A 21,808-nucleotide genomic window follows, 5' to 3' on the forward strand; every position below is an offset into this window, starting at 1 on the left:
AATAAATCAAACTGTCTCCCCTAGAGAGCCCCACAGATGTCCCGTGTGGACCCCTTGATGCCGACCAACCAGCCTTAGCTGGACGGTTAGAGAGGTAAGCCCCTGACCCAAGGGCAGCTAACCAATTGAGTGGCTACCACCAAGTGATGTGCCTGCTGTAAAAAGATGCTCCACTAATCATGGTCTCTCTCATTCAGGAATCCAGTTTGAGAAACTGAGATAACACTGGGAGTAGAAGCTAGAAAGACTTGGATAAAGAAGCCCTAACGTACAGGTAGGGCACAGTGAGATGAGGAGATATGGAAGCTTAAAAATATTTGAGGAGGCCAAAACTCTAAGCGGAAGCTAGGAAGAATAGAAAATGACTTAGAGAGCAGAAGAAAAGCCCGAGTCAGAAAAACAGAGGGCAAGAGGCAGACCCACCAGGAGAAAGAGAGAGCTCACTCGGAAGAGACCTTCTGTCCCAGGAAGTTGAAAAAGTGGGATGGTCATTAATATTCAAGACCCTTAAGAAAGATGGCTTCTCTTGGCTTGTTGCAAAGCCATATTCTCAGCCTCGATCTCACACTTCTATGATTCCAAAGACAGCATGGCCTTTGAAAACAATAACAGTGGGGGCCGCCTGGTTGGCTCAGTCGGTTAAGTGTCCAACTCTTCATTTCAGCTTAGGTTATTCATGATCTCAGGGTCCTGATATTGAGCCCCACGTTGACAAGAGTTTGCTTGTCCCCCTCCCTCTGCTCCTCCCCTCCCCGAATAATTAAAAAAAATAAAATAAATAAAAACACATAGCATTGTTAAATAAACTATTTTCACTGCTAATTAAATCTTTACACAAAATGAAGAAAAATAGTACTCAACCAAAGGAGAGAAGAATAAATCAAATGGGAAGTGGCTAGCAAAACATAGTTTGTTTGTTTTTTTAAGATTTTATTTTTATTTATTTGAGAGCATGAGAGAGAGAGCGTGCACAAGCAGAGGGGAGGGGCAGAGGGAGAGGGAGAAGCAGGTTCCCAGCTGAGCAGGGAACTGGATGATGCGGGGCCTGATGCAGGGCCTGATGTGGAGCCCGATTCCAGGACCCTGGGATCATGACCTGAGCCAAAGGCAGACGCTTAACCAACTGCCCAGGCGCCCCAACAAACAGTTCTTAAGAGGGCATTAATTAGAAGGTAGGTCCAGAACAAAAATAATCCTCTGTGCTTGTCAGCCAGGACCTCTCATTCTGTACCAGTTTTGGAAGTCACATTTAAGTGGAATATGAAAAGAAAAAGGCAACAACGAATGAATGAGGTTCAAAATCAAGTAAATTAAATGATTTGCCCTAAATCATCAAACTAATAATGTAGGAACCAGAATTTCAAGCCCAGGTCTTCAGGCTCCACTTCTCAGTTTACTGGCTAATCCTCTTTGCACACTATTAGCTTTCCAATATCTCCATCTCTATCCCAACTCCAACTTTTCATATACTCCAAAGAACAGATTTAAAAGATAAATACCCCTTGACACGTCCCTGAAGTTTCCTTTCCCTAATGACAGTTGAAGAGAAAGACCACTATAAATCTTACTGGACAATACATGACCCAGTGCATTCCCCACCTTTGTTGGTTAGATTGTGCTGCCAACATACCTAGCTCAACACAGCACAGCTATCATTCCTTAATTCAACATATATATTACATATTATATATATACAAAATACACATATTTTAAAAATAGGAAAAATATATATATTAAAAGAATGACCTTTAAAGCACAAAGAATATATCTGATAAGGATCTAGTATCTATAACATATGGATAAAATACTTAGGAATAAATGTAAGGAAATATAAGACTTGTACACTGAAAACTACAAAACACAGCTAAAAGCAAAATTAAAGACATCTTAAATAAATGGAAAGATATTCCATGTTCAATGATTGGAAGACCTCATATTGCTAAGATGCCAATACTCCCCTACATCAACCTACAGATTCAATAAAAGCCTTATCAAAATCCCAAGGGCACATTTCGTGGGTAGAAAAGTAGATTCCAAAATTCATAAGAAACTGCAAAGGACCCTAAATAACAATTTTGGAAAAGAATAAAAAGGTAAAGAACCCATACTCCCCAATTTCAAAACTTACTACAAAGCTATAGTAGTCAAAATGGTGTGCTACTCTCAGAAGGATAAACACAGAGATGAATGTAATAGAACTGAAGGTCCAGAAATAAACCTTTACATCAATGGCAATTGATTTTTCACAAGGATGCCAAGAGCATTCATTGAAGGTAGTATCTTCAACAAAGGGCACTGAGAAAACTAAATATTTACATGCAAAAGAAAAAAGGTGGACCTCTACCACAAACCATAAATAAAAATTAACTTGAAACAGATCAAAGGCTTAAATATAAGAGCTAAAAATCTTAGATTAAAACATAGGGGTAAATCTTCACGCTCTGAGCTTTGGAAATGGGATTCTTGGATATAACACCAAGAGCACAAGCAACTAAAGAAAAATTAGATTTCATCAAAACTTAAAACTTACATGAAATAAGACACTGAAGAAAGTAAAAAAACAACATATAGAATAGGAGAGAATATTTGCTAATCATATATCTGATAAGGGTCTAACATCCAGAATATGTAAAGAGCTCTTGTATCTCAACAAGAACAATAACAACAGAAAAGAAACAAAAACAATTAAAAGAAGGGGTGCCTGGGTGGCTCACTTGTTAAGCGTCTGCCTTCGGCTCACATCATAATCCCAGGGTCCTGGGATTGAGCCCATGCCGGGCTCTCTGCTCAGGGGGAAGGCTGCTTCTCCCTCTCCTACTCCCCCTGCTTCTGTTCCCTCTCTCACTGTCTCTCTCTGTCAAAATAAATAAATAAAATCTTTAAAAAAAATAAAAGCAATTAAAAGAAAAACTGGGCAAAGGATTTGAATAGACATTTCTCCAAAGAAGACAGACAAACGGCTAATAAGCAGGTGAAGGTTCAAATATCACTGGTCATTAGGGAAATACAAATCAAAACTATAATGACATACCACTTAACACTCACTAGGATGGTCATAATCAGAAAGAAAATAACAAATGTTGACAAATATGTAGAGAAATTGCTGACTGGGATGAAAAATGGTGTCCTTGCTCTGGGAAATAGTTTGGTATTTCCCCAGAAAAGTTAAACACAGAATTACCACTTGATGCAATTCCAGTTCTAGGTATATACCCAAAGGAACTAAAAATAGGTATTCAAACAAATACTTTTTTTATACAAATGATCCTAGCTCAGTATCCTCAATAGTAAAAATGTATAAACCACCCAAACATCCATCAACACACAAACAGATAAACAAAATATGGTAGACACATATAATGGACTATCATTCAACCATAAGAAATAATAAAAGTACCAGGGGCGCCTGGGTTGCTCGGTCGGTTGAGCATCCATCCAGCTTTTGATTTCGGCTCAGGTCATGATCTCAGGGTCGTGGGATCAAGTCCTGCGTAGGGCTCCACGTGCAGCACAGAGTCTGCTTGTCCCTCTCCCTCCCCTTCTGCCCCTCCCCCTAGATCATGTTTGCACACGTGCTCCTCTCAAATAAATAAATAAATAAAATCTTTAAAAAACATAGTAAAGTACCAACACACAAGAATCATGCTATAAGAATGAACCTCAAAAACACTACACCAAGTGAAAGAGGCCACGTACAAAAAGTAACATATACGATTCCTCTTAAATAAAATATCCAGAGTAAGTAAATCCAAAGAGACAAGGCATAAAGTAGGTTATTGCTGCCAGGGGATGAGGGAGGGGCGAATGAGGATGCCAGTTTAATGAGTGTGGGTCTCCCTTGGGTGCGATGGAAACTACACAGAGGTGACAGCAGCAGAAGACTGTGAAAGTGCTCACTGCCATGGAGTTGTGCATTTTTAAGTGGTTAATTTCAAGAAAAAGAGAGAAAGGGAGAGAGGGAAAGAAGGTTCCAAGTGCCCACCTATATGCACAACACAGCAAAGAGGAGAGGCAAACCACTGATGCAGCTGAAAAGCCAAGTGCATCAGACCTAGTGCAGCCCCTCAGGTGATATTCACTAGGGCTCCTCTCATCCGTTTCCTCCTTCACATCCTACTTCTCGACCCACTTCACCCCTTAGATACCTTATTTCATATAAAAACAAACTGATTATCATGCTCTTCTATTTCTTCTCTCCCACTCCAGACCTCTAGGACAAGTAAATATATGTTGCTTTCTCTCCCCTGGAACAGAGGATGAGATGTTACCACGTGCTTTAGAAACACAAATGGCATTGTACGCGCAAAGCATGAAGTTCCAAAAGGAATGCTTCTTTACCTTTGCAAGTTCTCTTCTCAGCTCTTCTTGCTCCTCCTCTGATAGGGTCTCTGTGGCACTGATCGTGGCAGCAACATCTTCTCCTTCCTCAGGTACTGGGTCTGTTCTCAGCAGACCTTGTTGAGGATTTAAAAAAAAAAAAGGCTGTAAGGTACGAAAGCTAAGTAAAATTCTCCTTTAGGCTCTTCCACTACCCCAGCGAGAATAAAAACCAATCAGGTTGGACCCACACATCAACTTTCTGTACCTTCAAATGACCTGGCTCTTCCTGCAAAGAACAAAAGAAAAGTCTCAGCTACCACTAAAAACCACCCAATTATACTCTGCCAAAATATGAATTTAGAAAAGAGAGCATTCACGTAGCTTGTTCTTTTGCTCTGTCACAATATAGTTACTGCAAAGCAGAAGAGTTAAGAGGCCAAGAGTGGGGTCTTGCCAAGGCTTTAAATGCTACCCTAGTAAATCAGCATGACTAATAATTCACACTAACAAGGAAAGGGGTTTGTAAATGTCTCTAGCTTCCTCTGCTAATCAAATCCAGCACTTAATCTCAGTCAAGAGCTGAACAAACTCAATACCTACAGAAATCTTATTTAAAAAAAAAAAAAGAAATTGTATTACATTTCTTTCCATTGTTAGTGGAGGTAGGAAACTCCCGTAGCTTAAAAAAAAAAAAAAATTATATATCTCATCCGGATAACCCTGAAAAGTTGTAATGTATACAGAAATGACCAACAGCAACATAGAAATTTTCCACATTATTTAAGATCAACTAGGCACAGCCACTCCCCTGGAATAGAGCCAACCACTATGAGTCCTTCACCTTGAAGAACTTGGTACTTCTCGCGTGTCCAAGGAGGCATGTGACCCTCAATGACTCTCTCCTCTCTTCTGCCTAACCACCCATGTACAAGGCTAGGGTGAAGTCAACAAGCACCCCCCCCAAACCTTGGGTGCAAAATTTAAGGTGGCACCAAAAACTCAATATAAATAATTTTAATACTTGAATGCAATATTTTTGAAAAAAATCAAATTCAAAGAATCTATAATGAACAAAATATCAAAATTTTAAATAGGCTCAGTATCACTGACTTTTCCTTCTGCCTCAGGCTCCAAAATGGCTTTGCACAGTACCATTCCCGATCTTGTTTCTGTTTTAAAAAGTTTAGTATTTTGTTCATCATGCTTTCATTCTGATTTTTCTGAAAATTGCATTAACATACTATTGGTCTTGACTGCAGAGCATCTGGGTGCCCCCTTAAATTTTACAGCTCGGGCAGGTGGCTCTTGGCCTCACTTGCCTTCTCCTAGTCATAGTCCTGCCCAGGCATCCTCCTGTCACAGAGGTCTGGGTTTTCACAGTCTCCTCTGGCAACAGATTTTTGGCATAGGGAACCAGAGAAAGGTCTCTCCTTTTCCTGCTCTTCGCCTCTTTCTGCCAGTGGGCGTTACAGCAATCGCAGACCCCCACCACCCCCACGTCCATTTCTGAGAAGTGCTAGTTCAGCCATAGCAGGGACATGGCATCCCACCCAGATCAAGATGCCAGGCAGCGGATGACAGACTTCACAGGCAGGTGGAAAGGCAGGAGGGAGAATAACCACGCTGTTCAACAAGCAGCCAGCACCACGGCAAACCTAAAGGAAGTATATGAATCAATGACACAACCTATATGCCCACCGTGTAAAAGGTACGAAGCCACCTGTTACGGGGTCTATCGCATATTAACCGCTAATGGCATGTAATAATTATAACATGAGGATAACAGTACCAAAACAGTGCCTACCTGAAAGGTGTTTACAGAACTGTTAAAGGAATAAAAGTAATACAAATAAGACAATTCAAAAACAAACTGGAGTGGGAAACAAAGTATGATTAAGCCTTCTAATGCACAGACAGCATGTGACGGGTACAATCGGTAGCTGGAAAAGCTCAGGAGTAATTGCTTCTGTAGGCCCCCCCTCTAAAATATCTTCAGGCTCCCCAAGTAAGACTTCTGTCTTAGAGACAGAACAGAAATCTGATCATGTCACTCTCCAGCTTACAATCCTTTAGTGGTGGGTTCCCTGTTGTTTTCCAGACAAAATTCAACCTCGTCGTTTAGCACACAGGCCTTACTGGGCCCTAGTATCTGTCACTGGAACCCTCATACTCCAACCCCAGCCAAATCGAACTGTGGATAAGGTATGTACTGTCAGAAATCACTGAGAAGGGCCCATGCATGCATGCTTGCAAATGCATCCCCTATGCCAGATCATGTGACGAGAGAGCATGAGACTGAGGATGGGCGAGGAGTACATGGGAGCAATCATATAAGACAATATAATAGGAAGAACCACAACAGAGTTAATTATAAACATTCTTTATTTTATTTTTAAAGTTTTGTTCAGACTTCTCAAGTCTCCAACCAGAACAGGACTCAAAAAAAAAAAAAAAAAAATCCAACAAAACTCTGGTGCTAAACCATGCCTTTAAAATACAAAGGCTCTTTCATGCTTTTTCATAAATACTAGCTTGCGAATCTGCTTAAGGGGAAAAATATAATATCTAATTACTAATAACACTTTATGCACAGCTGCTCAATCCCAGAAAGAATCTAGGGGAATTCTGATACTATTCAAGTGTTTAGTTAGGCTACCAGGGAACATAAATTTCTCAGAAAAGGGGATCGTGTAGTTGTCCACAGTTGGCTTCAGGACTTCCAAGATGACCTTGAGATTTTATATTCAGAATCATTAGTAACTTAGTAATTACAGGTTCTGCTTTTCCCATATTAGCCTGTAGGTGGCAGCAAATTATCAACATTCAAATTTTAAGGTGTGGTTTGTTTAAGGGTAATCAAACAGAGGGGTGGGGATGTAAAATGAACACAAAGGAAGAAGAGAAAGGCAGATATCAAAATCACTGGCAAAACATGACAGTCACGACTTAGGAAAATTATTAATAACCACAGCCACCACCACAGAGTGCATTCTATGTATATTTAAATCAGAACTAAGTGGCCCAAATACATGACATCATTTACGTACACCACTTCTGTGATGCAGAGATCTACCAGTTCGAGGAAGAAACAAAGCTTACAGAGGTTAAGCAACTTGCCCATAGTAACACACCTGAATGCATAGTGGGGTTACAATTTTGAACCCAGACAGCTAGATCTGAAAGTATATGCTAAAAATCATTGATTTCCAAAGGACAAATGAAGACAAGAGCAGGGGCTGAAGCTCAGACTTGTAAGAGACCTAGAAGCAACAGTAATTAAGACTCTGTACAAAGGAAAAGAACTGGCAGAGTAGGTCAAAAGCAATCTCTTCACTTCCAAATGTACAGTTTCTCCAAACTTGGAGCCCTACAAGTTTTTCTAGATATTATCCAATTTCCCCCTATGTTCAGGAAGAGTGTAATATTTATTGTAGAGACAAAGTCTGGCTTTGGGGAAAAAAAATATTAACTTCTCATTCACAAGTTGGGAAGCAGGAGCATTTTAACATATAATTACTTAAACCATAAGTATGCCAAAAAAAATTCTTATTCGATCATTAATTTTAATAGTTCTCCTCAGAATCCGATAAAAAACTGTTTTTAAAAGATGGCAAAGGGCGCCTGGGTGGCTCAGTTGGTTAAGCGACTGCCTTCGGCTCAGGTCATGATCCTGGAGTCCCGGGATCGAGTCCCGCATCGGGCTCCCTGCTCAGCGGGGAGTCCGCTTCTCCCTCTGACCCTCTTCCCTCTCGTGCTCTCTATCTCTCATTCTCTCTCTCTCAAATAAATAAATAAAATCTTTAAAAAAATAAATAAATAAAAGATGGCAAAGAGGGACAACATATGATTAATATTTATTGAGATCTAATACACCAACCAGGGAGATTCACCTTATCTCATTCTGAAAAAAACATCTTACAGCCAACACCTGATGAAAGGAGTACAATTTATCTCCACTAGGAAAGAGGGACTCTCTGAGGTTAGTAATCTGCCCAGAATCACAGGTGAGATTAAAATGCAGGTTTTTCGGACTCCAAACTCTTGCTCCTTCACAAATACTTTTTCTTAGAGAAATTCCAGCGAGCAGGGAGGACAAAGGGCAAGCTGGAAGCAGGACCAGTGCCTTCTCCCCAGGGACTTCCAACATCCCCCGAGGGTGTAAGAACCCGAGTGGATTCCTGGCTGAAAGTCACGGATACAACTGTAGAGCCCAAGTGACGGAAAATTGGGGATAATTTGTTCCTTCTGGTTGTTCCTATTTTAGCCACCTCCGTAATTCCTGTAGTTGTGCGAAGAGTCTGCCTGTCTCCCCTTTGAAGAGTTACGTAGCAGAGACAGCCTGGAGCCCACTGACAGGCAAACGGCTAGGTGCCCAGGTGATGATAGTCCCACTGCCAGGGGAGTGACAGGGAAGATGAACAGAGACCGGGGTATCACGCCCCATCAATCCTAAGACACAATTTTTTCCTTTATATTTACAACTTTGAACTCGAGATGCACTGAACAGCCAATTGGTTAAGCAGTCCTTGTGGCATAGTTGTTTGTCACCTGTAAACGTGCTCCAAAATTTGCAAAATGGGTGTCAGGGACTGAGAACATCACAGACCTCTCTTTCAAGAAAGTCTGCATCACAACATTGTGTGGGAGGAAAATAAAGCAAGACCTGGATTATTCTCAGTTGAAAAGCAATTCCAATAAGTTAGGGAATGCACAGGAAGGTATTTCAGGAAAACTGTAAGTTGGTTTACTCTAAAAAATATGCACAGGAGTGTTATGGTCAACATATACATCTGAGTAAACCGAAAATAATGTTAATAAGCATAAAAAATTTTAAGTAAAATTAAAGCAGTGTCTCTTAATCTTTTAACTTGAAGCAATTTCTCCCCTTAAATACTATAATGGTACATCCTAAAATCCATAGTGTCTTGGAAGAGATGAAATATAATACTCCACACTTCTGAGAATTTGTTAGTAATATGAGGAAAACGAAGTGCTTGGGTCTTTGGCTGCAGTGGAAATGTGTGTGATGAGCAAGCATGGTGGGGAAGAACAAGGAAGAATGGAAAAAGATTTCAGGGTTGAATATGTCCCTAAGTCCAGACTATAAAGTCCTGATGTCAACATCCTTGTCTTTTCATCTCGGTACTCATGGTGCCAAGAACAGAGCAAATGTTAATGCTTTATTTGAACTGATTTACTGGTTAAAGATTTATTCAAATGAAGTTCCTCTTTACTTTCCCACGCATACCCACCTATTCGACATATACTCCCAAAAATTTCAAGCAGAGAAAGCAGCAAAAAAGCCTTTTTTAAATACAAATTTTGAACCTACGATTAAAATTAAGGCATGATTTTGGGGTACCTGGGTAGCTCAGTTGGTTAAGCGACTGCCTTCGGCTCAGGTCATGATCCTGGAGTCCCAGGATCGAGTCCCACACCGGGCTCCCTGCTCAGCAGGGAGTCTGCTTCTCCCTCTGACCCTCTTCCCTCTCGTGCTCTCTGACTCTCGTTCTCTCTCTCGCAAATAAAGTCTTAAAAAAACAAAAAAATAAAAATTAAATTAAATTAAGGCATGATTTTGAGTTTGGTGAGTACCTTTCTGCTCAGGTGCTATGGATGCAGCCCATGCCACTGCACCCTGGAGCAGGCACCCGAACATTTCCCTTCGGTTCACCTTTGACCTTGTACCCAATTAAGACCAACTGCTTCTCCTCAAGACTTTCTACAACTATCATTTAAAAACTTTTTAGCCATTTTCACATAATGATCTGAAAAAATTTTGCATCGTGTTATTTAAACACTTTATTCAATAAGATGAGGACATTGGGGTCGGGGATTTTTTTAAAGAGTCGATAAAGCATGAACTTTGAAATCAGATGGCTCTGTAGGTTGACTTGTGTCCCCTAAAAAGATACATTTCATTTCCTAACCCCCAGGACCTGCAAATGTGTTTTCACTTGGAAACAGGCTTTTGCAAATATAGTCAAGATGAAATCATAGTAAATTAGGGTGGGTCCTAATTCAATGTGTCCTTACAAGAGAAGGAAATTTAGACACAGAAACATACAGGCACACAGAGGCCCGGGGACTACTCCCCGTGATAACGGACGCAGACTGGAGGGACACAGCTGCAAGGCACAGAACGCCAGGATTGCCAGCAACCACCAGGAACTACGATGAGACAAGGAAGGATTTCCCTACAGAAAGAGCACCGCTGACACCTTCATTTTGGACTTCGAGCCTCCAGAACAGAGATAGAACACATATCTGTTGTTTTAAGTCACTCAATTTGGAGCGCTTTGTCTTGGCAGCCCTAGGAAACTAGCCCCCCCCCCCCGAAAAAAACCCATTACATATTTAAAAAACAACACCCACGCAATACCACCGGGCTCTCCAGGTTTTTGTAAGAACAGTGTAAAGGATTATGAACATGGAGAGTGGGCAGACAGTAGATGTTCAGTAAGGATGTGCTACTGCCCCACTTTTCCATGTGCTACAAGTCTGCCCAGTTACTTCCTGTCTCCTCTTCCATGAAGCATGGCTCACAGGTCCCCTCATTTCCCGTCTCTCTTCAACCCCTGGTTACCTGGCAGCCGCCTCTCCTCTGCATCTCCAACATGACAGCTGTCAATCATGACGGCATTTGACGTCTCCAAGGCATCAGCACTGAACCCTGGTCTGGAATCTCCTCTCCTGTGATACCTCCCCGGATTTTTCTTACCCCTGAGATACAACTTCATCTCACTCTCCCAGGCATCTACTTCATGCCTCCCCTCCAAACTCACCACTCCTGCCTTGATTCGGGCTCTTACAATTTCTTGCTCAGATTCTTGCCCCTAAAGCTCCCTAATGGTGTCTGTCCCTCCAATCCATTCACTACCCTGCCACCAGAGTGAACTTCTAAGGTATGACTCTGACCACGGCACTCCCTTGCCTTAAATCCTTCTAGGGCTTCCCACTTCCCAGTAAAGCTCTTGCTCTTGACAATCTGGAGCCCACCTACTCCATCTCCTGCTACTACCCTTACCCACCCAACACAATCACTACATCTTCCAACCTGCAGTTCCTACGAAGACATGTTTTTTTTTTAAGTAAGGTATTAATTCAAAAAGGAAAATAAAGCGCCTCCCATACATTTTTTGCCCATTTTATTTTCTGTTAAATACACAACATAAAAGTTGCCATCCTGACATTGGGGAGGGTATGTGCTATGGTGAGCGCTGTGAGCTGTGTAAGACTGATGAATCACAGACCTGTACCTCTGAAACAAATAATACATTATATGTTAGAAAAGAAAAAGAAGAAGAAGATATTAGGAAGGGAAAAATGAAGGGGGCAAAATTGGAGGGGGAGATGAACCATGAGAGACTATGGACTCTGAGAAACAAACTGAGGGTTCTAGAGGGGAGGGGGTGGGGGGATGGGTTAGCCTGGTGATGGGTATTAAAGAGGGCACTTTCTGTGTGGAGCACTGGGTGTTATATGCAAACACTGAATCATGGAACACTACATCAAAAACTAATGATGTAATGTATGGTGATTAACACATTAAAATAAAATTTAAAAAATAAAAGTTGCCATCCTAACCCATTTTTAAGCATACAATTCCGTGGTATGAACGACATTCACAATGTTGTACAACAACCTCCACCATCTCTTTCCAAATCATGTTTGTTTTTTTTGTTGTTGTTTTTTTTTTAGTGTCTTTGCACATGTTATTTTCTCTTCCGGAAACCCCCTGCTTATTTCCAAATCCCATTCATTTCAATAAATCAGTTTTAAGTGTCTCCTGCTCTTGGAGGCTTTCCCTGGACCCCGTGCCCAGGCCCTGCTCTGGGTATAACACTCTGTAATGTCTACTGTACTTAGGACACAGCCTGGGGGCACCTGGGTGGCTCAGTCGTTAAGCGTCTGCCTTCGGCTCAGGTCATGATCCCAGGGTCCTGGAATGGAGCCCCACATCGGGCTCCCTGCTCCACAGGAAGCCAGCTTCTCCCTCTCCCACTCCCCCTGCTTGTGTTCCCTCTCACTGTGTCTCTCTCTGTCAAATAAATAAATAAAATCTTAAAAAAAAAAAAAGAACACAGCCTGCTGGGCTGGGTGACATCTGACCTTAGCACTGTGTTCCGATCCCGCAACTTCAGCCCAGCGAGGTATCTGGTACACAGAGATGCTCATTAGCACTCTCCGAATAAATCAATTACAGGAAGGTACACAGTTGAGTTAGAGAGATAAGAACTTGGTCTCCCTTCACTGTCTACCTTATATCTCGAGCTTTTTATATCTCACTCTCACTTCACTGCTTTCATCTACACAGGTTTTTCTATTTAAAACATAAAATTTAAAAAAAAATTTTTTTAATAAAATAAAAAAATAAAATATATGAAATGACCTTTTTTTTAAAGAAATACAACTTCTGTCTCATACATAATCTACACAAAGATTGTTACATTTGGAGGTCATATACCTTCACGTTACAAAGTGTGTTCACAGCCCAAAGCACCATTCTTTTATGGGGGGGGTTATGGGGGGGGCAGTAGTGATATTACAGAGGGAAGAATATGATGTCAGCTGCTCCCAAGATATGCAGTTAGGAGGGAAGAAGTTGCAGAGGAGGAGTCTAAGATACCTACCATTTAGTTAACACTGGGTTTAAATAGAGAATTTGGTAGAGTATAATTGAGTCCTAGAAGCTTCTCTAGGAAATAAAACTGTATACACCTCTCTCACACAATCTTTAAAGAGGCAACAATGGCTTTAGGACCAGGGTAGGAATAAGAAACTTCAGTCTCTAAGGATTGTCCTACTTAAGCACAAGCAAGAGGAAATGTGTGCCTTTTTAAACCTAGAGACACAAAAAGAGATACAACATATAGTTCGAAATGTCTTTAGTGGTACTGACCAAAAAGGTCAGAAGACAAAGAGATTTTTCCTCGTATAAGTCTGCGGTTGGGGCTCCTACTCTCTGGATCTTCGCTTCTGAATGTAATAAAATGCCAGCAGAGTCAGGGGAATATTTGGAGGTCCCCACAACAAAGTAAGATCCTAAACAAGTGAGACCCTTCTCTCTTTTAAGACATTCTAAAAACAGGCGCCTGGGTGGCTCAGTTGGTTAAGCAACTGAGGTCTCAGGTCATGATCCTAGAGTCCCGGGATGGAGTCCCGCATTGGGCTCCCTGCTGGGCAGGGAGTCTGCTTCTCCCTCTGACCCTCTCCCCTCTCATGGGCTCGCTCGCTCTCATTCTTGCTCTCTCAAATAGATAAAATCTTAAAAAAAAAAAAAATTCTAAAAACAAAGGATCTACTTAACACAGGGCTTCTCAACCACAGCATGAGGGGCATTCTGAGCAGGTTAATTCTTTGTGGTGGGGGCTGTCCTGTGCATCATCCCACGTGGCATGGGAGCATGCCCCCCTTCCTCCCCAAAGCCAACTGCAATTGTGCCAACCAGAATCATCTATGAATCGGCTCGGCTCTACCCGTGGCCAGAATGCCTGCAGGGGGCAAAACTGTCCTAGGTTGAAAACCACTGACTTAAGGCAAGGGAGTATCTGACACCTGCTATTTGACACAGATTATCTTCAGAAGAAAGAGATGCAGTAGCACAGGCCATGAAAACTTTACATTTCTTAAGGATATAATTTTCCCATATTCACCCGTAGTGATAACAATACAACAGTAGGAGAGAAAAAAGGAGTCAAGTAATTGTCATCCATCAAGGCAGCAAGGAGCAAAAAGATGAGGAAACTTGACCCACTCCATTTGGGGAAAGAACCAGAACCCAGGAGATGATCTGGGCAGCATCAGGGCCACTGGAGACCCAGATGGGCCTAGAGTGCTCTGGAGGCTCACCTCTGAAAGCAGGGCCCTGAACAGAGGTCAACCTCCTACCCAAAAAGGTCACCCTCTCAAAATGTCATCAAAAAGAATGGAGGGGGAAGGAAAGGCAGAACACATCAGTGTTCTGTCACAAGTCACAAAGGCAGAACACATCAGTATTTTCAAATGCTTTACTCACCTCCTCCAGAAATTCCTAAACTGACCCTTAAATCTCTTCCATCTTAAAAAAAGCAGGGGGGAGGACCTTCAGTTGATAACTTCAGAACCATCTGTCCTCCCAACCCCAATCAAGTGTAAAATGAGTAAGTAGGGCACTCCACAAAAGAGAGATCAAAGGTCAGCCATGGAGAAATTTGGGGATCCCCAGGGAGGAAGTCACTTCCATTCTTAAATTTCCTCTGCAGGAATAAGGAAGTTCTTCATAACTTGGATTCTGCTCTGATTTTTATTTTGTAAACCACACATTTGCTATTTAAGACCTTCATAATTAATTACGCATGACTTTCGAGAAGTAATGATGACCTCCCTAAAAAGAAATCAGAATGACAACAGAGTAGAAACCAAAAAGGGTAATAAAACAGAATGAAAAGCAGGACTCTGAGCTAAGAGAACTCCAGTTTGATTTTTTTCAGTGTTTTTAGAGTTTCAAATATGACAGCATAAAACTAAAATGTCAGATTTTTAAATGGCTCCTGTTCCTATTTCCTGAAGTCACCAGAAATAACCAAAGGTGTTTTATACAACAGGGCTGCATCTTTCCGTACATTAAAAAAAATGTGAAGAGGAGGAGTGGTTCTACATAAATAGGGCTTGGGAAATTATCTTTGTAGGTGCTCACGAAGGGAAGAGAAAACGTGACAAAGGACACTAGCTGAGAGACCTGTGCATGATGACCAGCAAGTGCAAAGACGGAATGGACGTACACGTCTAAGAATCCATACACACACACTACTCCCCAAGGTAAAGCCCGTGATGGAGGAAAGATTACAGCTAGAATGATGAACCTGTTCTGTAATACCCGTCACCAAAGAGGCCAAGAGAGTGTGACCAAAAAACAAAAAAACGCTGGCTTGAGGACCAACGGATGAGTGTGAGACCCAGTGGGGGCTGACTGAGCTTTGTGATGTGGGGGCTTCACCGCACCTCTCTTGGCCTCAATGTTCACACCTGGAAAACGAACTAGAGTGTGAATTAGTCCTTGTCAGTTTCATTTCATTCACTCACTCACTCCTTCATTCATCAAGTATTTGTTGAGCCACAGATGTCAAGCACTCTTCCCGGTGGTAGGGAAGAACCGTGATCAAAAAAGACTAACATCCCTAAGGGAACTTATATCCCAGATTCTGAAAATTTTAAGTCAGTTTTTCAAACCACGGGCTGTGAAATCCATTTAGCAGTACCAAATGAGCATTTTAAAAAGAACAAATGGAATAGTGTAAGATATCAGAGTCCATAACAAAGAGGCAAGGTAAGTTCTGTTCTCACAGAATTCTGCTTCGGTTATTGATACTTGTATTGCTGAGGGTTTTGGGTGGGTCAAGACGTATCAGGGGCTCTGAATGTGGGTTGGTTGTATCAAAGAGTTTAAAATCCCTAATAAAAGACCTCTCTTTGTCCCAGCCACCGGCCCTCATCCTCTCCCTCACTCAGACTGCTTCGCAGGAACATCCTGCCCACAGATTAAATCTCATTACTTTCTCATCTGCCCCATGATGGCCTGGATAAATATCAAAGAATATGTTTTTCAAATCAGTGTTCCCAACCCTTCTGAGTAGGATTCCTTTTAACATCAGTCCCTTTTGTGCAACACTTGTCGGCTGATTAAGAAAATGAACAGTGGGATGGCTGGATAGCTCAGTCCGTTAGCAGTCGACTCTTGATTTCAGCTCAGATCATGATCTCAGGGTCGTGAGATGGAGCCCTGCAAAGAGTTCTGCGCTCAGTGTAGAGTCTGCATGGAATTCTCCCTCCCTCTCCCTCTGCTCCCTCCAACCCCAGCTCGCTAGCTCTCTCTAAAATAAATCTTTAAAAAAAAAAAAAAAGAGGAAAAAAGAAAATGCATAGTGACCAAAAGCCACATGAACTTTTAAATGTATTTATAATGTATCTGTCCTAAGAGCTCCTACTCAGAAATACAAAGAGTACAAATGCACCCAAGACATAGTATTCCCTCCATCTACACCTCAATGCTTGATGTTCAAACAGATTTGCAGGTTTCTTGTGCCCTGAGGGGTCCAGGGCACAGAGCCTGCTGATTACTGTTCTAGATCCTCTTTTATTTGGTTATTTTAAGAATCACCATGTTCTTACTAAATGACTGCTTTGAGTGGTTTCTGTTTAATGCTCCCTCCCCCTCCTTTTTTCCAATTAAAGCAAACTGCTAAACTTGAGCACTAGTGGGTACATGAGTTTGTTTTTAGTATTTGTTATTCACTTGCCTTTTTTTTTGTTATATAATTTTGTTTTTAATATCATGAGCCCAGACTCCTACAGACTGCTACTAGGAATTGGAAAGACAATTGTTTGAAATTTGCCTGGAGACATCTTCAACTTTCCCAACTGTTTTATTTTTAACAGAAAACATCCAAAGGCAGCAATTATTGCAGCTGGGAAAAGTGAAAGGAGGTGGAAAGAGACACAAGGAGAGTAGAAGAGAACTAGAACAAGCAGGTAAATCCTTCCATGAATCTCGAACCCACGCACACTGATCACCAAGATCTACCTGAAGTGACAGAACTGCGGCCTCTGCTTCCATGGTCCATTGTCACCTGGGCTTTACTCTGTCATCCAGCTCCAACTCCCTACTGTGTGTTTTTTTTTTAAAGACTGATTTCAGAGAGAGAGAGAACGCGTGAGCACACACAAGCAGGGGGAGCGGCAGGCAGAGGGAGAAGCAGGCTCCCCTCTGAGCAGGGAGCCCGATGGGGAACTCGCTCCCAGGACCCTGGGATCCTGACCTGAGCCAAAGACAGCCCCTCAACCGACTGAGCCAGCCAGGCGCCCCCGTGTGTTGCTTTTAAGGCATTTTCTATATGTAGGATTTAAAACTTAGAATGGATGATGTCATCCTTTTAGGGGCCAGGCATAGGGGAGATCCCCTATATTACAGAGGTCCAAGGTAGGACCCGGGGACAGGAGAAGGGCAGCAGGGGACAGGCCTTCCCAGCAGACCTCTAACGGCTGCCTCCCAGTCCCCACTTCTAGAAACCAGCTCTAACCTGGTATCTTCAACATTTTTCCCTGCCTGGAAATCCAAACTATACCCCAAAGGTTGCCACGGCTGCAACCAAAGGTTAAAGGAACGTAGCTTCAGCAGACTCTCTACCGTCAGCAAGTATACAACCAAAAATACAGGCAGGTTTCCTGCTGTATCCTTTACCGCTTCCTTCTCAATTACCCACCTTGTAAACTTAAAAAGAACACACTGTGACCTATTCTTCATTAATAAGGAAAACGTTAACTTCTAGGAAAATCTGCTTACTCCTGGCAAGTTACAGAGCAGGTCATCTAGGGGTCTCCAGGCTTTCGCTGTAGAATGAGAGAACGGTCCTGGACGGTGTGCTCAGGCTGCTTCCAGCCTCCTATTGCCTTGTGCGGAGAAACTAAGACGCTCTCTGCCGGTACCCGGCCTTCAGAAGGAGGTCATACTGGGCCCTGTGAAGGAATGACTGCTTCCCAAGGTGCAGCAACACAGAGTTTTTTTTTTTTTTTTTTCTATTTATTTATTTGAGAGAGAGTGAGAGAGAGAGAGAGCACGAGAGGGGGTAGGGTCAGAGGGAGAAGCAGACTCCCCACTGAGCAGGGAGACGGATGCAGGACTCCATCCTGAGACTCCAGGATCATGACAGGAGCTGAAGGTAGTTGCTCAACCGACTGAGCCACCTAGGCACAGAGTTCTTCTATTTAAAAACAAAATCTCTTGCTTAAGTATTTCTGTCTGTCTGCTACGCTCAGGATTCCAGAACAAAATCCAGGACGTACACTAGCAGGGCCTTAAATGTCGTCAGGGCTTTAGATGCCTAAGCCTCATTTTAACAAAGACAAAATTGGGGGGGGGGGGGGTGGGCCTTAATAAATTACACATAGAAGGCCACAAGCAAAGACCTTCAGATTCCCCCTTTTTTGTGATTTATCAGTCCAATGAACTCAAAGTGATCAGAACTCTAGTGTTCATATCAAGAGTACCACCTTTAAAATCAAAGTTCCTGTTTTATGTATAAATAAACATATTCTAAATATTGAATGAGCCATCTCTCTCTGCTTGGATTCTGCCAACAGCTTTGTTTCACTAGTTTCAACACAGAAACACCGTGACACTAATAATTTTAAAGCCAAGCAAACCTCAGGTTTGTGTCCAAGTTTTGTTAAAGCAAATTTAACCTTAGAAAATTAATAGTTACCACATTTCTGAAGAGTAGGTGATCCGGATGGAGACGAATTTCCACTAGGAGACAAGTAAAGATAGTTTTTGTTCACTCCTGTGTCAAAATCAAATGGGGACTGGTAATCTTCATAAAAATCCATCTCTCTACAGTCCATTCCAGACAAATGGAGGACACATCGTTTTATAACCGTCTGGTATCCTTCAGTTGAGTGCCGCTCTGGTCTTATTCCCATGCAACCCCAGGGCTTGAAGATCCTGGCTTCCTGGCCCAGGAGTGATATTTCTTTCTCAGAGCCTTCACACCCTTAGGACAAGCAAGGCTGTTTAATAAATGACTTATCTGGAGCAACCCTAGGGCTCTATTCACCACCTGCTGTCCATTTCCGTCAACAGTGGAACGACCCACGCAGGGGAGCGGAGCTCTCTTTGGTAAACAAAGGAGGACCAGGTTCTGCAGTATCTCCCAGATGTACAAACAGTTCAAGCAAATGTCAGACGCTGGCACAATTACAAGAAACCACAATTTTTTTTTTTTAAACCAGTCAGCTGACCACAACTACACCAGGGCGGACTTAATCTTCTAGGACAAGGAAGGATTACCAGTCAGTAATCTCCTACAAAAGCCATCTGGGTGATACTTTTTTCCACCCCGGATTACAACAGTCCTAAAAAGCCAAGCTTCCTGGTTTAGCGATCAGCTTTGTAAGTACAACTTCCTATAGAAATAAAGCCGTATTTCCATTATTACTTTATCTAAAGTAAGGTCTGGCTTTAGTGTAACAAAAATTTCAGTCTGTCCTCCCACCCTCCCTCCTGTTCTCTTTCTTTCCCTTTCCTTTCCTGGAAAGATGGTGTTTTAGTGACATATACTGCCAAGAGTCGAGTCAACCATGAAGGGAAAGCTCCCACGGATTCTGCCCTTCCTCGTTTAAGGCCATGCCCCTGCAGGTCTGCAAGGAACCTGCAAACGTGCAGGAGCAACATACCGCCCTTCGCAGAGCATGCCCTGCTGAGTGCCTGGGTCTCAGGGATCTCGGAAGCAAAATTTCTAAGTCACCAAATTTGCCTTCTTTGACACAAGTCTATTAGCAGATCCTTTCTATGTTAACCATGGCCTTTGCTCAAGGGATAGCACTGGAAGGTTCTGCTGCTGTTGAATGAATGGTTCATTTATTAAAGAGGTAAAAATAAAGGCAACCCCCTCTCCTAGGTGGGCAATGGTCTACCACCGCATGACAAAAAAAGGCAGTATTCTACCTTTGCAAATTGACCTGATAAAAATATACTCTCCCTGGGATGCCTGGGTGGCTCAGCCAGTTAAGCATCCGACTTCTGCTCAGGTCAGGATCCCAGGATCCTGGGATCAAGTCCCGCATCGGGCTCCTTGCTCAGAAGGGATGTGCTTCTCCCTCTGCCTGATGCTCCCCTGCTCACACACATGCTCTCTCTCTCTCTCTCTCTCCAATAAATAAATAAAATCTTTCAAAAAATATGTATATAATCCCCCTGGATTGGAAGCAAATATAAAGCCTAAAATATTTTAGACATTAAAAAAACAATTGTGTCTAGTGTATACATCTTTGCACCAGGATAGTCTATATTCATCTCAATTTATGATTCATTTTCTATTTTTTTCTCGTTATACTCTATTTTTGGCAAGGCTTTATCTAAGTTTTTAAAAGTTTACTTTCAACAACAAAAATTTGCCTTTTTCTTCTAAAATTTACCAAAATTTGAGCAACTATAAATGCTGTTAAGTTAGAAATAGAATATAATGGCTTCTTTATTATTATTTTTAAAAAAAATGAATTGTCTGGCTTCTTGAAATCCAAGGTATTTCTTATCTCAATGGGATGGGCATCACGTCTCTGGCTAAGAGTGTGGGTGATGGGGCCTCTGGCCCTCTCAATACTCTCTGCATTTGGTCACTAAGTAACTGGTAGAAAAAACAGTTCTCTCTCTCTCAATGCTTATTCTTCTCCCTGGAGCCATAAGTGTGAGAAAGCATTAGGGACTGAATGTTTGCGTCTCCTCAAAGTTCATGGGCTGAACCCCTCACCCCAAGTGATGGTAGGTAGTAGGAGGTGGGACCTTTGGGCAGTGATTAGCTTCAGATGAGGCCAAGAGGAGGATGCCCCAGGAGGCGATTAGTGTCCTTGTAAGAAGAGAGCTAGCCCCAGCTCTCTCTCAACCACCATGTGAGGACATAAGATGACAGCACGTGCCAACCAGGAAAAGGGCTCTCACTAGGAATCTAATCAACTGGCACCTTGATCTTGAACTTCCCGGTCTCCAGAACTGTGAGAAATCAACGTCTGCTGGTATAAGCCACCACTCTACAGTGATTATTGCAGCCCAAACTAAGACAGAAATTTAATACAGACACACATACAATGCAAGCCACAGCCACCTCCACACTTCTCACTATCCCTCCAAAACCCCACGTCCTTGACCTTCAGTGATCACATTCATGTTACACCCTCTGCCTGAGATGCTGCCTTTTTTCTGCCTAATGTCGTTCATCCTTCAAGACTCAGGCAGAAATGCCACCTTTTCTCAGAAGCCCTCCCAGTTTCTGCCCCTCTTCCCCAGCACTCGTTCCAGCAGCAGCACACAGAAGGTGACATGTCCCTTTGCCAGTCCCCCTGTGCCTCCACATCGTCCCCTTCAGGGCAGGCACTGCATTTTCTATTGTGATGCCTATGCTGAAGTTTGGGCTCTCATCAATGTGGAATGAAGAAAGTCAATAATGGCTCATGCGGATGCTGCATACTGTATTTTTAAATATGAGGATTTAGAATTTAAGTGAATTTACCCTACCCGCTTAGGTACAATCTTGGTACATCCTTCTCTCTGAGCCAGCTGGAGTTCTCCAGTCAGATCCCAGTCACGGCATTCTAGCATGTAAGAGACGTGGGAATGGAAGACGAGAGGTGGGGGAAAGCACGGGCTATGTGAACGCTATGGCAAAAATTCAGTTGACTCAAGATTCATGTACTAAGTAGAAGGAAGTTGTAAGACATAAAAGATGGAAATGCAGCTTGAGGACAAACCATTAAAGACCTTGAGTGACAACTTTTATACTTAATAGAACATGCAAAAAAAACCCGCTGAGGGTGTGTAAGCAAGGTCGAGACAGGGTAAAAAGTTTTACAAAGATGACTCTGGAAATGGTGAACAGGGCACACTGCAGGTAGAGGCTGAAAAGGAGAGCACTCAGAAAGCGTCTACTGGAACAGGAGGGAACGAGGAGGAGGGAAGCCT

At 42.4% G+C, this 21,808-nt stretch overlaps 1 protein-coding gene across 5 annotated transcripts in view; it reads right to left on the reverse strand.

Annotated features, from left to right (window-relative positions):
• TPD52 (tumor protein D52) overlaps positions 1–21,808 on the reverse strand; it is a 102,060-nt gene that overhangs the window by 20,544 nt on the left and 59,708 nt on the right. For 2 of the 5 annotated variants that reach the window (XM_027619559.2, XM_027619552.2), the window contains exon 2: positions 4,339–4,454. In XM_027619559.2, coding sequence (XP_027475360.1) covers positions 4,339–4,454 — 116 coding nt within the window. Of the gene's footprint in view, positions 1–4,338; positions 4,455–18,560; positions 18,827–21,808 lie in introns of those variants that run through there. The other 3 variants (XM_027619536.2, XM_027619525.2, XM_027619543.2) reach the window with 3 other exon arrangements.

The sequence above is a fragment of the Zalophus californianus genome, chromosome 4 (genome assembly GCF_009762305.2).
Source record: "Zalophus californianus isolate mZalCal1 chromosome 4, mZalCal1.pri.v2, whole genome shotgun sequence".
Lineage (NCBI taxonomy): Eukaryota > Metazoa > Chordata > Mammalia > Carnivora > Otariidae > Zalophus > Zalophus californianus.